Below are 14,518 nucleotides of genomic sequence, written 5' to 3'. Positions count from 1 at the left end.
CATGTATTGATGAGTTTTAGGATAAAAATTTGCATAAACATACATAATATTGGCTATGAAATTGTTCTAATATCTAATAGGTTTCATGTATGTTTTAACTTCTTGTGACAATATATTTAATATACAGACATGCAATATATGTACATATATTACATGTGCTTATGGGTATTTGGTAAGTACACTCTTAAAAATAAAGGTGCTTCATGTGGCCATAGAAGAACCCTTTTGTGTAAATGGCTTCATTAAGAACATCTGAAGAGGTTCTTTGTGGAACCAAAAATACTTCCTCTATGACATCACTGCAAAGAACCTTTTAAAGCACCTTTATTTTTAAGAGTGTAGACATTTTATTTACATAAATAGTATCCTGTCCTCCAGTCATTGCAAAAATAAATATGTTCATAGTCATACTTTATAGTAATACACCCTTTTATTCTTCATTATCCTTTATGTATTTTCTTTGAAGAAACAGCAGTGTCATTCAGGTATAAAAAGCCCTGTGTCTATCTCTTTGAAAAGCAGAGCAGCATGTTCAGGTTGGATAATTAATGTTAGGTTCTCTAATACTGTAACAACTTGTATGCTATGAATCACGCTCTCGTAGCTATGTGTTCCCCTCAATCCCCTCAAGCATTCATTTTTAGATCTGGCTCATGCATCCACTAGGGGAGCTAGGCAGCTCAGATATTGTGCGTTGCCATCAGACTATCTGTGGTATTTTAATAGCCTAGTTGTTTTTGCTGTTGGCTTCATGTGTTAGATTGTTAAACTCGAAGCTTTAACAAGAAGTTCTTGCTAGGGGGTGAACATTTTGAACACACTTCTATCTGTTTATTCTGAGCAGTCAGGTTATTTGATCTGGGGGGGGTTTCACAGTTTTTGTCTTGTACCTGTTAGATCTGTTGTTAATGCATTGCTACATCTGTTTTTTAATGGGGAAAAAAACTTTAAATTTGATGCTTACCACCCACTCGCTTTCATCCCTCACCCTTTGTTCCTCTTTACCTCCTTTAACCACTTCAAACACGTCAGACATAAACATTAGGCCTGTGATCCGATACGGACGGTGAATAAAGACCTCCGAGGAGATGGGGCTTGCTCGAAGGATGAAAACCTAGGACAAAGAGGCACAGAGAAATATGGGCGAGAAAATGTTGATAAGGGTAGACGAGTCAGATTCGCTGTCCTTCTCGATAATTCTGTTTTCTTTTTGTGTATTCCTCTGGGAATAGGGGCTTTCCTGTAACTGAGCTATCTATTTTGTGTCTCTTACTGGTTATGTCTTTTCGCTCTATTTTTGACAGGCCTATTTGACAGCAAAGAGGGTTGCTTGTCTCTGAGGTGTGACTGAGATTTCGAGGAAATAGTCCCAAATAACAACACTGAATTCCCCCTTTTGGAACAAAAGTCTTCTTTATGTTCCTGTGTTTGCGTAAAGCTTCTTACATTTGTTTAAGGTGGAATACATTTTAATAAATCATCACGTCCTAATGCAAGGCCTCCCACACTCAGTATTTACAGTCTGCAGTACTGTAGCAATTGCTTACTTTGGCAAGACTACATTGCACAAGAATTAATTGATGCACGGTATGTGAAGCAATTCTAAGGTCAAAACTGCAATTGTAAATGAGTATTAGATTTGTACATTTGCTGAAGAAATCTGTGCTTGCTTATTCTTCATTTTGACTTTGCAACTACATGTCAACTAACTCTCATTAGAGTATTAGTAGGCTGATTATGGTTACCCCATGCGCCAACTAAACAAATGTCACGGCCCCAATGCTAGGGTGTAGTGTGTGGTTTCCTGGGTGTTTCATTGAGTTGCTAAGATTGTCAGTGTTTTTAGAACATTTCGTTGTGGTTGCTAAAGTGTGCTGAGATGTTGCTAGGTGGTTACAAGCAAAACTGCATGGTTTGGGGTATAATTCATGTCTGTAGCATAAACAGTGCAGGGTGAGTTAAGGCTGGATTTAAAAAAAGGTTTTAAAACACTAGGCATCATACACTTGCTGACTTTAAAAGTTACAGAAGAAAAACTGGGCATGGTACTCTAAATAACAGGATTACACACTACCAGAGTTTTGAAGTCATTTCAAACCAGCTCACACAGAAACAAAATATGCTTTTTTTTAATCGGATTAAAATATCAAACATGTTTTGATCAGTGTTGGGAGTAGTGCATTACAAGTAATGTAATCAGATTACTTTTTTCAAGTAAGTAATGCATTACTTTTAAATTTACTACAAAACACAAAATACAAAAGTTACGTTTTTAAAGTTGAAGGGTTTTTTTTACATTTATTCACTGACACCTCCATGTTAAATTGAAATTGGCAGTGAGGTGCAAAGGCACTTACTTCAGCCTAAAGACCTTTTCACACTGAGTGCGGAAAAAGCAAAACGTTTTTCGCACGCGCTGACACGCTGAAATAAAACAACAGATTCCTATGGATGCTTCCACATAGACTGCACCGAAAAAGTGAATATTTTTTTGACTACAATCCCGACAAATCTTTTCAGTTTCGCAAAGCGAAAACAAAGCCGTCCAATAAGATTTGAGCATTACATCACGTGCTTGGAGCAACTGCTGTTGCACAAAAGGTCGAGAGTGGTGGCGCTGTTTCGAAAACCAGTGTAAACAAACACATAAGAAGAGTATTCCGAGAGAGAAGATGAAGTTGACAAGCAAATAAATTAATAATTATATACATTTTCAAATGTGGCAAGATGCTAATTTTACTTCTATTTATATTTTTAGATGTTTTCTTGTAAGCATTATAAATAGTTTGTGTTTCCGGCGTAGAACCAAACTTTATTTATGTTAGGTTAATGCTGTATATTGAACAGCGGACAATGTTAAATCTATATAAAAGATACATATTTGAGGAAAAATGCATTGTTGGTCGATGCCACCTAGTGTGCAGGCGTGAATTAACAAAAGGCGGACATTTGGTTCGTGCTCGGTGTGAAAGCACCATTCGTCTACGATTTTACAATTGTGATTTTGCGTTTTTCACATCGCGCTTAGTGTGTGGAAAGGCCTTAAGGCTTATTAATGTCACTTTTGGTGTGAAAGGGCCCTTACAGGTGCCAAAAGTATAACTGTTGGGTTTTTCGTTGTTAAAAACAAAGAAAGCAAGCACAGCCCAACTGACAAAACTTGACGCAAAAGTAACATATTGCATTACTTTCCATAAAAAGTTACATTGATATCCTCCAAATGGATGGAATCATAGTCTGAAAATAAAAAACCAATGAATTCTATGAAATCTGACAACACAAATCTGACTAGCGACAACTTGTCCAGACTGTAAATCTGGGGAAAAGTGGTGTATTCCAGACTGACAAAATGAATTAAAGTTTGTTCTAATAGTAGAAATAGCTATGCTTGCTTTAGGAAACACCTGTAATCCTTTATAGTGTGGATTTTTATTGTTGCAGTACTTTTAAAGACATTTTAAAAACTTAATAGAAAAAAGTGTTGTCCATTTTATAATAGAGCTGTCATTTTTCCACTTGTGATAGAACCACTACTTTTAGCAATGAGTTTCTGTTGAAATATTCAGGATTCCAAATTGTATTTGTAGGATTATGGATTGCTGTCATCATCTAATCTGGCATTTCTTCTTTCCATTATCATTTTCCTCAGTAGCGTAGCTGTTTAACTTGCTACAGTGCAGATTTTGCCACATTGTATTTTATTTGGAACATTTATTTTTCCTTATGGCTTGCTAAACTTGATAGTATCTGTTAGTTGAAAGTGGATGAAAGAGATGAAACAAGCGATACTGTCTTCCAGGCAGTATTGACCGTGCAATTGTGTAATCATAAATTACACTGTCAAATCAAGAGCACTCAATTTACAGCCATGCCCTGCAGACATGCCTAAGTTTCCATGTCCTCCTTCAGACTAAGCAGTCTTTTCTATCGCATGTGTGCTATTTTTCCTTTCATGTTATCACATGTCAAAGATTGTGCTGACTGCACAGCTCATCTGCCGGGAAAGTGTGTCATGTCTCAATGTGATTGGAGCAGCACAGAAACACAGAGTTATGATTCCATGGATGGTGATAGTAAGAGGAGAGGAAGGGTAAAGCGTGTGTTGGAGAGGCAGATTTTTAAGCCTGCTGGAATCTGGTTGCACCCATTACTAATGATAGGCCTGTCTCAGTGCCTGTTAGGACAGCTGTCCTAGGCTTACCTGAGCGCCAGCCTGCGTAAACACAAACACTAAAATCCTTCTCCACCCTCATCTGATGCACCGTACACCATTAACAAAGAGAAGTGCCTTCAGTCTTTGACACCTTAATATGCCCACAGGTCTTGATACATGGGACCCACACAAAATAGTTTCCAAATTAATACAGTATTTCCCTCAACAGTGAATAGACACATCCAACTTGTAGCACCAAGCTAATGAGAAATCACTATAGCTATTTAGTGAATCCTATGAAAGCATGTACTGTAGGTCACATTTCACCCCAAAACCAAAATAAATTATATGGAGTGTCTTTTTACACTAAGACCAAGTTACATTACAAATGACAATAGTCTTACAATATCTTAAAGGGGGCAGATGGTGAAGCGTGTGTTGTAGTCATCTTTTGACACGATCGACCCGGGTTCGAATCCACCTTTTGCCAAACTTTGTTTCACCCTTTTCAAATTGCATTGGAAAGGAAAGAAATAATTGAACAGTTGAAAAAAAAAATATCGGGTAGGGTTTGGGTAGGTGTAGGGAGGGCTTATATTGTCCCAACATGATACCTTAAATTTAATAAATTGAGTTTAAATTATAGTGTACACTTAATATTTTATTATTACATACTCTTTTATAATGTACTACAATACTCAGGTGCAGATAATTGACACTATTTGCTGTAAGTATTATAAATAGCTGAAAATCCTGCTATTCTAACATAGTGTAAATAGAATCCATTGCTATTTGCACTTAGTGTAAATACCCTCTATCTCTTAAATTATATATGCACAAACACAAATCTATGAATCACTTCACAGCGATGCCATAGAAGAAACATTTTTGGTTCCACAAAGAACCATTTAGTCAAAGGTTTTTTAAAGAACCATCTCTTTCTTACCTGAAACACAAAGGTTCTTCAGATGTTAAAGGTTGGTTATGGAACCATTTAGACAAAAAAGGCATCTTATATGGCATCGTGAAGCAAATTTACTTTTAAGAGTGCAATTCCAATAATATGTCTGGATTTTTTATTTATTCACTTACAAATCAGTACAACAAGTGATATTTTTTAATCAGTATTAGTAATACAATTAAATATTTCTCTTTCGCTCCTTTTTGTTTGTCTTTATAACAGATAATGAGATTTTTGGGTGTTTTTGTCATAATTATTGGGTGAATTTTAAGGCATGTAGAAGAAACTTTTTGGTCTAAATGGTTCCATAAAGAACCTTTAACATCTGAAGAACCTTTCTGTTTCACAAAAGGTTCTTTGTGGCAAAAAAAGGTTCTTGAGGTAATAAAAAGGTAAGAAGGTAAAAAAACAAAGAGAATTTTCTTCCCAGTTCTAATTCTGTAGTGTGTCTGGATGTTTTACTAATTGTTTATTTCTGTAAGGCAGTACAACAATTACTGTTTTTTAATCATAATTACTAATATAATTATTTTTTCTCCTCTATGTTTATTTTGAGATACAATATGACCCGGGCATGTGTTTGACAATTTTTTTGTGAGATTCAGCTTATTACTAGTTTTAGTTTTGTAAGCTACAACAATATCATTGACTATAATTTACTGGATTGTCTTAATTTATTATTGCACATTCAATATAAGAAGATCATTGAGAAAAATAATGGTTTAGACCCAGTCTCATATTAATACGTACCTCTGGGTACTTTTTAGCAGCACTGTTTTTACGTATCCTACTACAGTAGTTTGCAGTAGTTTCAAAAAGAAAAGTCAACTGAGTGGTGCTAAAACACAGGTTCAATATGTGGACCCTGGCACGTATTTATTACGTGGATATTGGTACGTATTGCTGTGTTTTTATTACGTTGCTTCAGGAACATATTGCGGCAGTTCAGAGTTCATATATCCAGGGGCTGTTGCTAAAAGTTAATGCTCTATCATGTTGGAAATATGCCCTACACCAAACCCAACCGTAAACCTATCTGATAGTGTTAACAAATGCAAAAAAAACCTATATAAAAACACATTTTTTGACACCATTTAAATCGTCCTTGTATGTAGATTGACTCTTTTTTGAACCATACTACTAACTTGTTACACTGGATTCTGAACCTGAGCTTTTTACCTCATAAGAACTTCTCCGTACTGCGTGAGCTACTAAACAAATCTACCGTCTATTAAAAACACATAGAAATGAAGTTGGATATGTCATGCTAACATTCAAAAGTATCAGTTTTCAGTTCTTTTAAGTCATAACATAATATTCTTCAAGTAATTGTGCGAAAAATCGCTTTATCAAACTCTGTAAGCCATACTTTGTATGAAAAGAAATAAAAGGCCTCTACACTCTTAAAGATAATGGTGCTTTATGATGCCATAGAAGGACCTTTTTTTGTCTAAATGGTTCCATAAAGAACCTTTAACATCTGAAACATCTTTAACATCTTTCTGTTTCACAAAAGTTATTTGTGGCGAAAGAAGGTTATAAATTATAAAAAGGTAAGAAAGACATGTTTCTTTAAAGAACCTTTGACTGAATGGTTCTTTGTGGAACCATAATGGTTCTTCTATGGCATCGCTGTGAAGAACCTTTTTGAAGCACCTTTATTTTTACGAGTATAGTGGTCATTTTTTTGGAAACTGCAGTGATATGTCCTTTTTGGTATGTAATTCACCTCTTGTGAAAAAGTGCCCCAGGTATGTTTATGTCATGAGACCAGGTAAGGTTTAGAACATAGGTCAACACTTTAGATTAGGGAACACTATTTACTACTAACTTGTTGGCATGCATATTACTACTGGCTTTTTATTAGTACTTATAAAACTTATATTAATACATGACCATATTCTAGATCCCTTATCCCATACCTAAACATAACTACTACAACAACTACCTTACTTACTATCAACAAGCAGGACATTAGGGAAATTTCTTATTTAATAGTGAATAAGTAATCTAAAGTGTGACCAAAGATAGTTGTTGCGTGCGAATGGATGGTTAGTGGAATTAGCCACAGAGAATTTTCCACCCATCCTCCTACATACTCCAGCAGATGTCCAGCAACCTCTGATGCATCTCAATCATGTCATCATCTCCTTTTAAACTGTCACGACACTGAGTTCCAGCAAAGGAAGTCCCCTTTCTGACAAACATTGCATTTAAATGTCAAGCTTTAAATGTCAAAAAATATTTTCTTGTGTTAGATTTGATGTTGTTGGTTTTTCTGCAGAACATGTGATATATAGCTGGGAAATTACAACTTAAAGGGTGTGTCTTTACAGGTTAAAAGAAATATATAAATATACATCAAATATTAATTTAAAGTATATATTCTATAATAAATAACTGCTGGATGCTGCATAGACCAATCCTGTTTAAAAAGAACAGAGATCTGTTTAATAAGCTATAAATTTAAGTGCTCTGGATGTAACACTGGATGGTGTGACTAACGCTGTATTGATCTCATGTATCAAGACTCAACTGGTTAAACTGATCCCCGGTAGCAGCTACATACTGCAGTCAGTGCCAAGCTAATTAAAGTGTATCCCTACAAGCTCTCTAAATAACTCATCCAGTTATTCCTTCTTCTCAAGTTTTATTTAATCACACTAAATACAGTGATAACTGCTTTAATATACTCTGCTAATCATGGATGAGTGATAGATGTTTCATACAGTGTGGATTCCTTTAGTTTTATAGTTTTCCATCTGACGTGTGTGTAAATAGTAAAGTTTGCTATAGATCAGATTCTTACAGTTAGGATTAGGATTATTTAAAATTATATTTAAATTAAACTCTAAGGCCTGGTTTCGCAGACAAGGCTTAAGCCTAGTCCTAGACTAAAATGTAAGTCTGAGTTGTTTCAACTGAAATAAAATTGCACTGATTGATTTTAAAATATATCAGTGCCTTTATTTTGTCTCAAGATGCACACCAGTAATGTTTTTTTATTAGCATGTTTATAAAAATTACTTAAATGTCCTAATTGAACTATGGTCTAATCCTGGCTTAGTCTAAGCCCTGTCTGGGAAACCGGGCCTAAGTAAGCTACTTTTAAGTCTAGTCAAGTCACCTATATTTTTTATAGTGCTTTATACAATACAGATGGTTTCAAAGCAGCTTCACAGTGATAAAAAGGAAACTTAATTGAAAATGAGAAATGTAATTTTCAGTTCAGTAACTGTGTAAACTTCTTTAATTATGAAATGACTTTAGTAAACAGCTCTACCGAAGACAACAGAGTCATTATTCAGCTTGAGGCAGTTCAATAGTGATTCAATTCAGTACAATAACAAAAAAATCATCAATTATGAAACAGATGATTAAGCGATAAATCAACTCTACAGAAGACAATAGTGTCATCATCCAGCTCAAATTAGTTCAAGTATCGTTCTCATCCAATAGTGTCAGTAGAGTCAAATTAATAATGCAGCATTACTGAATATTAAGTGTCTTTGAAACCCCAACTAAACAAAAGCCATGGCGACAGCGGTAATGAACCAGACTCAGTCTCCTCTGGTTGAATGAACAAAAAATGATTCCAGTCTGCATTCAAAGTCAGATTTGTGTATTGATATTATTCAAAATTTTGCATCCAACAGTGCTCCTCTGCATAAATCTGCATAGACTAGTCTTAAAAAGTTAGTCATGTCATTGTTTTATCAATATTGGGACCAGTTGCATAAACAGCCAATATATCAAGACTGTGTCTAAAGAACTAGTTTAATCAACTACCAGTAGACCAAGTGGCAATTAATCTTAATTTTCAAATTCAAATTAGACCAATCTACATTTTTTGTGTAACTGAGTGTACAAAGTTAAAAAAAAAAAAATTGTTGACTAACTTTTAAAGGGGTCCTATTATACTCTTTTACAGTCTTTATTTTGTTTTGGGGGTGCACTAGAACATACTCTCATGCTTGGTGGTTCAAAAAACGCATTATTATTCACACAATTTACATTATTACAATAGCTTTTTCCCCAGCCTGGCACGAATGGCTCGATTAGTTCCGGGTTTGATGAAGGCCAGCCTTCCGAAAAATGAAATGTGTTGTGATTGGTTAGCAGTCCCACTGTGTTGCAATTGGCGAACAGCTTAGACGCCGTTTCAGTCCTGCCACGCGATTTCCCAAAGCAGCAAGTTCCGTGTACAACTCCAAAAGCTAGATTGAAGTGATTCTTACGTTTTAAACATGGATATTTTTCTCACAAAAACACATCGGATCGCTAAAGGAGGCTTTTACTGACCACCCCGGAGCCATGTGAGGCACTTTTTTTTATTATGGATCGACTTGTTTAGGACTGACGTAGAGAAACACTTGTCTATGTTGTTCAATCTATGCCGTTCTAAAGCTTGGGAGTGCCAGGATTATTTTTAATATAACTCCAATTGCATTCGTCTGAAAGAAGGAAGTTATATACACCTAGGATGCATGGAGGATGAGTAAATAATACGCTACAGTAGTGTTGGTCCTATCGTCAGCCTGCGAGATCGCTATTACATTATATTATCTTTATTGTGCTAATTTATTTAAATATTTGCATGCCCGAAACCAGCTCCAGCATAAGGCAATGAAGCTATCTACACTGTATGATGAATAAATATCTTACCACACACTGCATACTGCCATGACACTAAACACAATTTCTTCCCAAGAAACTGTTAGCATCGCAGGAACTAGAAATGTATTTAGTTCTAGGAACTTCATTTGGGGGAACAAAATTAGCTCCTACTTCAGAGTAGGGTCTATAGGAACTATCAGTGATGCAAGTGTACACTGATTGGCCATACGTATACGAAACACAGGCTACCCAGCATTTTTAAAAAGCAATGTCAAAATATTTACCTCACGAACATGGAAAACGGTGATAACGGCATGTAGATATCAGTTGTCTGCAGCGCTGTGTTCTTTTCTCAGCCTTGATGATATGTAACACTGCAAAGTTGTCATAGGAGGTTTAGTCAGAATTGCATGCTCTTTCAATCACGTAAATTCTGCATTTCTATTCCATCTTCATTATCATGAAAAACCCACGAGATACAACAAAAATTGAATTGGGAATTGGTTCTCTAGGAACCGCCCAGCTGGCTAGTTCCTAGAACTGAGTTCCTAGAACTACGCAGTGCGAAAGCCCCTAATGAGACCAAGATAACTCATCATCCCACACCATAGGCCTCCTCCCTATGCTAAACATCAGCAAAACCAGTTATAGCAACCCTGAACACCGGTTAATGATGGCATTCTTTTTAAATTAAACAGCTACTGCCAAAATACAGCAAGGGTCCCTTACAAAAAAGAAGTTTATTCAAGTGTGCTATTAGTATACTTCTTTAAAAAAATACAAAATAAAAAAAAATAGGAAAGTATACTTTCAGTATAATTTTTATGTACTTCTCAGAAATATGTGCTTTATATACTTCTCAGAAATATACTTAAAATGTCATTTAAGTATACTTGACTTAAACTTAGAAAAAGTCTAAGTATATTTGAGCTCTACTTGTGCTCTGAGAATCTGTATTTTCATTGTTATATGCTAGGAGCGCTATTACACATCTTCTGTACAGATTTTCCAAAACACAAGTGAAGAAGAAACCGAAACAATAGATGATTCCACATGTAATCTAACACAATCGTCAGACATAAAACAGCATCAAAACCATAGATATGTACAACTGTGTAAAGTTATGGAATAAAATGTCGACCCATGAAGAGGAAATAATGACTGTCAAGCTTTGGGGTGTTGATCAACTTCATCTACGTTTGATTATCGTGAATATTCTTTTTGTTCAAAATGTGGTTTATTTACTTATTTATATTTATTATTTATGAAACTTACCCACATTCAAGTGTTTATATATAAAAAAAGAATGCATGAAGCTGGAATTTGTGTTTACAAGCAGATACTGTTCTTTCTTTTGATGTTTTGTATGTTCAAATATTCATCTAAGAAAATATATACAAATTAATACCTAAATAGGGACATAGTAGTTCACTTAAAGAAAACATATGAGTATGCATGCAGTATAAAACTACTAAAGTAGTAGTTTACTTAGACTATACCTCAAAGCGTACTAAAAATGCATAAAAAATATTTAATTAGTAAACTATCAGTATACATATCACTTTTAGTATACTTGCAGTACAAACTGAAAACATAGATGTAAACTAGTTGTGTACTCAAAGTTTATTACTGTTATACTTTGCATGTATACTTTTAAATTGGGCCAATTGAAATAGTACACTTAATAGTATACTACTAGTTAACTGAGCTTACTACATAAAGTATATTTAAAAATATACTTGAACTGTACTTAAGTATACTTAATGAAATAAACTTGAAAATAAACCCTTTCAAAGCTTTGATTAATATTTGGCAAATCCAGGACTTAGTTTGTCCATGCTTTAATGGTTCATCTGACAAAAGAGTGGTCTCTTGTCTGAGCTTTAAAATAACCCTGAACTTTCCTGTCTTTCACTTTCTCTCTAGCTCAGAATGGCACGAAGCATCAGATGACTTTTAACGTGTCAGAGATGAAACAGAGTATTCCAGACTATCGTCTGTTGTCTCAAGCTGAGTTACGGCTTCGGATTAAAAATCCTACAATGGACCAGGAGCAGAGGCTGGAGCTGTATCGTGGAACGGGCGATCAGGCTCGATATCTGGGCACCCGCTTTGTCTCCAAGGACTTGGCCAATCGCTGGCTCTCGTTTGACGTGAAACAGACGTTGATAGACTGGCTGCAGGGTTCAGGTAAGGTCATGGCAGCAGCTAACGCCAATTGCGACTGATGACTGTTTTTGAAATGTGATGATAAGAATGTATTCCCAAATGATTTTCCACATAATCTGTTTGGTTAAAACAGTCTGCCTTTTCTTGAGTGTCTACATAATTTTGTGATAACCCATTACCTCAGACAACAATGCATGATTCTGTTATTGGCGCTAAAATGAGAACGAATAAGAACTTGCAGACCACAGTGCACATAGGAGCATCATAATCATGATGGTACATGTTATATTTATTAAACAATGAACAAGAGGCTTTGCTATATTGTGAATATAGTAATAACTGTAGTAAGCACCATAATTTGGATGAAATGTTACTTGTACTCAAATATATGTTTGGGAAGTGAGCAAATCTGTTTTATTAGTGGTGTTTGCTAAAGCATTATTATTACTATTGCTCATACATATGATTAGGGATTTGAAGAAATCCATAACACTAAGTGTTAAACTTGAGGATATAAACCATTTTGCATTGACATGAATAATTCTTGAAATTGTACAGAGGTGTACTGTTACCGCATAAAAGAAATATTGCAGGAACAGCACAATCTTATCTATAATGTTTTGATTTGTGGGTGGGATTTATCAAGAAATCTATAATTATGACAACATTTTTTGCTCTCTTTTTTATTGCCTTTTCCTCATTACATATTTTAGTAATTACTTGCCATTTGAAAGATTAAACTCTCAAAATTCATCCTGTGCAAACTATTTTGAAACTGGATTTTGCGTTAGCATGAAAATCTTTTTAGTGGGCTCCTCTCCCTAGTGGGTGGTTTCAAGCTTCATATTACAAAATTTGCTACAAAATTGTATAATCAAAACTTTTTTTAATCATTACAATTTATAGTTATATTGTTGGAAAGGTCTGAATCTCAGTGTTTTACATTTTGTGGTTTATGTATTTATTTATTTAAATAATTTTATTTAAATGAATAATATTGTGACAGAAATGTATACATTTGCGTCAGGAAAATACATTAAAACATCAGTGGAGTTTAGGTTTCATTCAGCGGCTATTTTTGGCATAGTGCCTAAATTTTTTTTATGATATTTACATTATAGAAATATATGTATATGTAATATTTTGTGTTTTCTTTTCACTTCCCCAATACTCTTCTTTAAAAAGAGACCAACCGTCCATGAATTACAACCGTTTAAGTTTGGATAGTGCATTTTCATGTCTATGTTCAAAAAGCATGAAGTGGTTAAAAATACTATAAGGCATGTTTTTAAGTTGCTCCTCAGAAATATTATTGCAGTTCTGGAACGTGTCTTTCGGAAGACTGTTCTGAAACACAGCTTTGTTTCTCTGCAGACTGTTAAAACAGATGCACACTAGTCTCTTTGAAATCCTGTAATAGTCAGCCAATTAGATTTAGACATTGAGAAATCGTCTGCAATTTAGTGTTTCGTATGCATCAGACAGTTAGCTAACAGAGTGTGGGCTTTCTGACGTCTGAGACTGAGACTAATCATTTCCTTTCTGTTCTCCTACTGTCATGTCTAAAGGTGAGAAAGTTCAAAAACAGAAAAATTCCATATATATATATATATACAGAATCTAAATAAGTCATAAGTAAATTGAATTTAATCATTACAATCCACAGTTATGAATTTAAATGTGACTACAGTCTTACTAAAAATACCACGGTTTAAATATAGACACTATTCACAGAAGTGTACCAAACATTTGGAAAGCTACACTAAGCTAAACTTCTAGTATGTGACCAATTTCTATGTCCTTCTTTGATGTTAGAGCATGTGTTAAATGGCGTATACAGTAGAGTCCTGCAAAACCCAAATACATGTATGTGTGTGTGTGTGTTTGTGTGTGTGTTCAACAGAAGAGGAAGAAAGTTTAGAGCTGAGGTTATACTGTGGCTGTAAGGCAGACCAGCAGAGTGCTGATAAGTTCCTCTTCACTATATCAGGTATGATAATCTCAATCTGAAACCTAGCACTGGAAGTGTATACCAAAAGAATCCAAACGGATATAATCTTTGATATAATCTTTGTACTGTATGTGTGTATTTTCAGGACTAGACAAGCAGAGAGGTGACACTGCTGGTTTGGCAGAGATGATGGCGAAGCCTTATATTTTGGCTTTATCTTTGCCTTCTAATGGCAACTCCCTTGCATCCGCCCGCAGGAAACGAGCTGTTGGCACTGATGAAACTTGTGATGAGTACGTAGACTCTCTATCACCTTTTATGTGTTGCTTATAGATATAGGAGTACAAATAACAAATATTTATACTCTTCTCATGAAGACCAAAATTGAGTATCATTTATATTGCAGCATTGTTAAGTTCCTGATTCTGGAAGTACTGGTCTTAGGCTTTTAGGGGTCCTAAGCAAAACTTAAATCAAAATGACCCCCAACCGCTTAATTTGTTGTCTTAGAGCAGTTTCTTCTCACCAAACAACAGTGAGTTGAAACAGTCAGTAATACAATAAAAAAGAAGACAATTACAAGCAATAGCACAACAATACCATACAAATGTAACAATCAATTTAGCCTACTAAACATAATAGCCTACTATAGAGAAATTGAATAATG

The 14,518-nt window shown here is 35.0% G+C and overlaps 1 protein-coding gene across 1 annotated transcript in view; it reads left to right on the top strand.

Moving 5' to 3' along the window:
* tgfb1a (transforming growth factor, beta 1a) overlaps positions 1–14,518 on the top strand; it is a 29,602-nt gene that overhangs the window by 2,651 nt on the left and 12,433 nt on the right. Inside the window, exons 2-4 of the mRNA XM_073817739.1 lie at positions 11,658–11,921; positions 13,804–13,890; positions 13,997–14,144. Coding sequence (XP_073673840.1) covers positions 11,658–11,921; positions 13,804–13,890; positions 13,997–14,144 — 499 coding nt within the window. The remainder of the gene's footprint in view (positions 1–11,657; positions 11,922–13,803; positions 13,891–13,996; positions 14,145–14,518) is intronic.

The sequence above is a fragment of the Garra rufa genome, chromosome 14, assembly GCF_049309525.1.
Source record: "Garra rufa chromosome 14, GarRuf1.0, whole genome shotgun sequence".
Lineage (NCBI taxonomy): Eukaryota > Metazoa > Chordata > Actinopteri > Cypriniformes > Cyprinidae > Garra > Garra rufa.
Note: the sequence above shows the minus strand (reverse complement) of the source record. Positions and strands in the feature narration are given on the sequence as shown.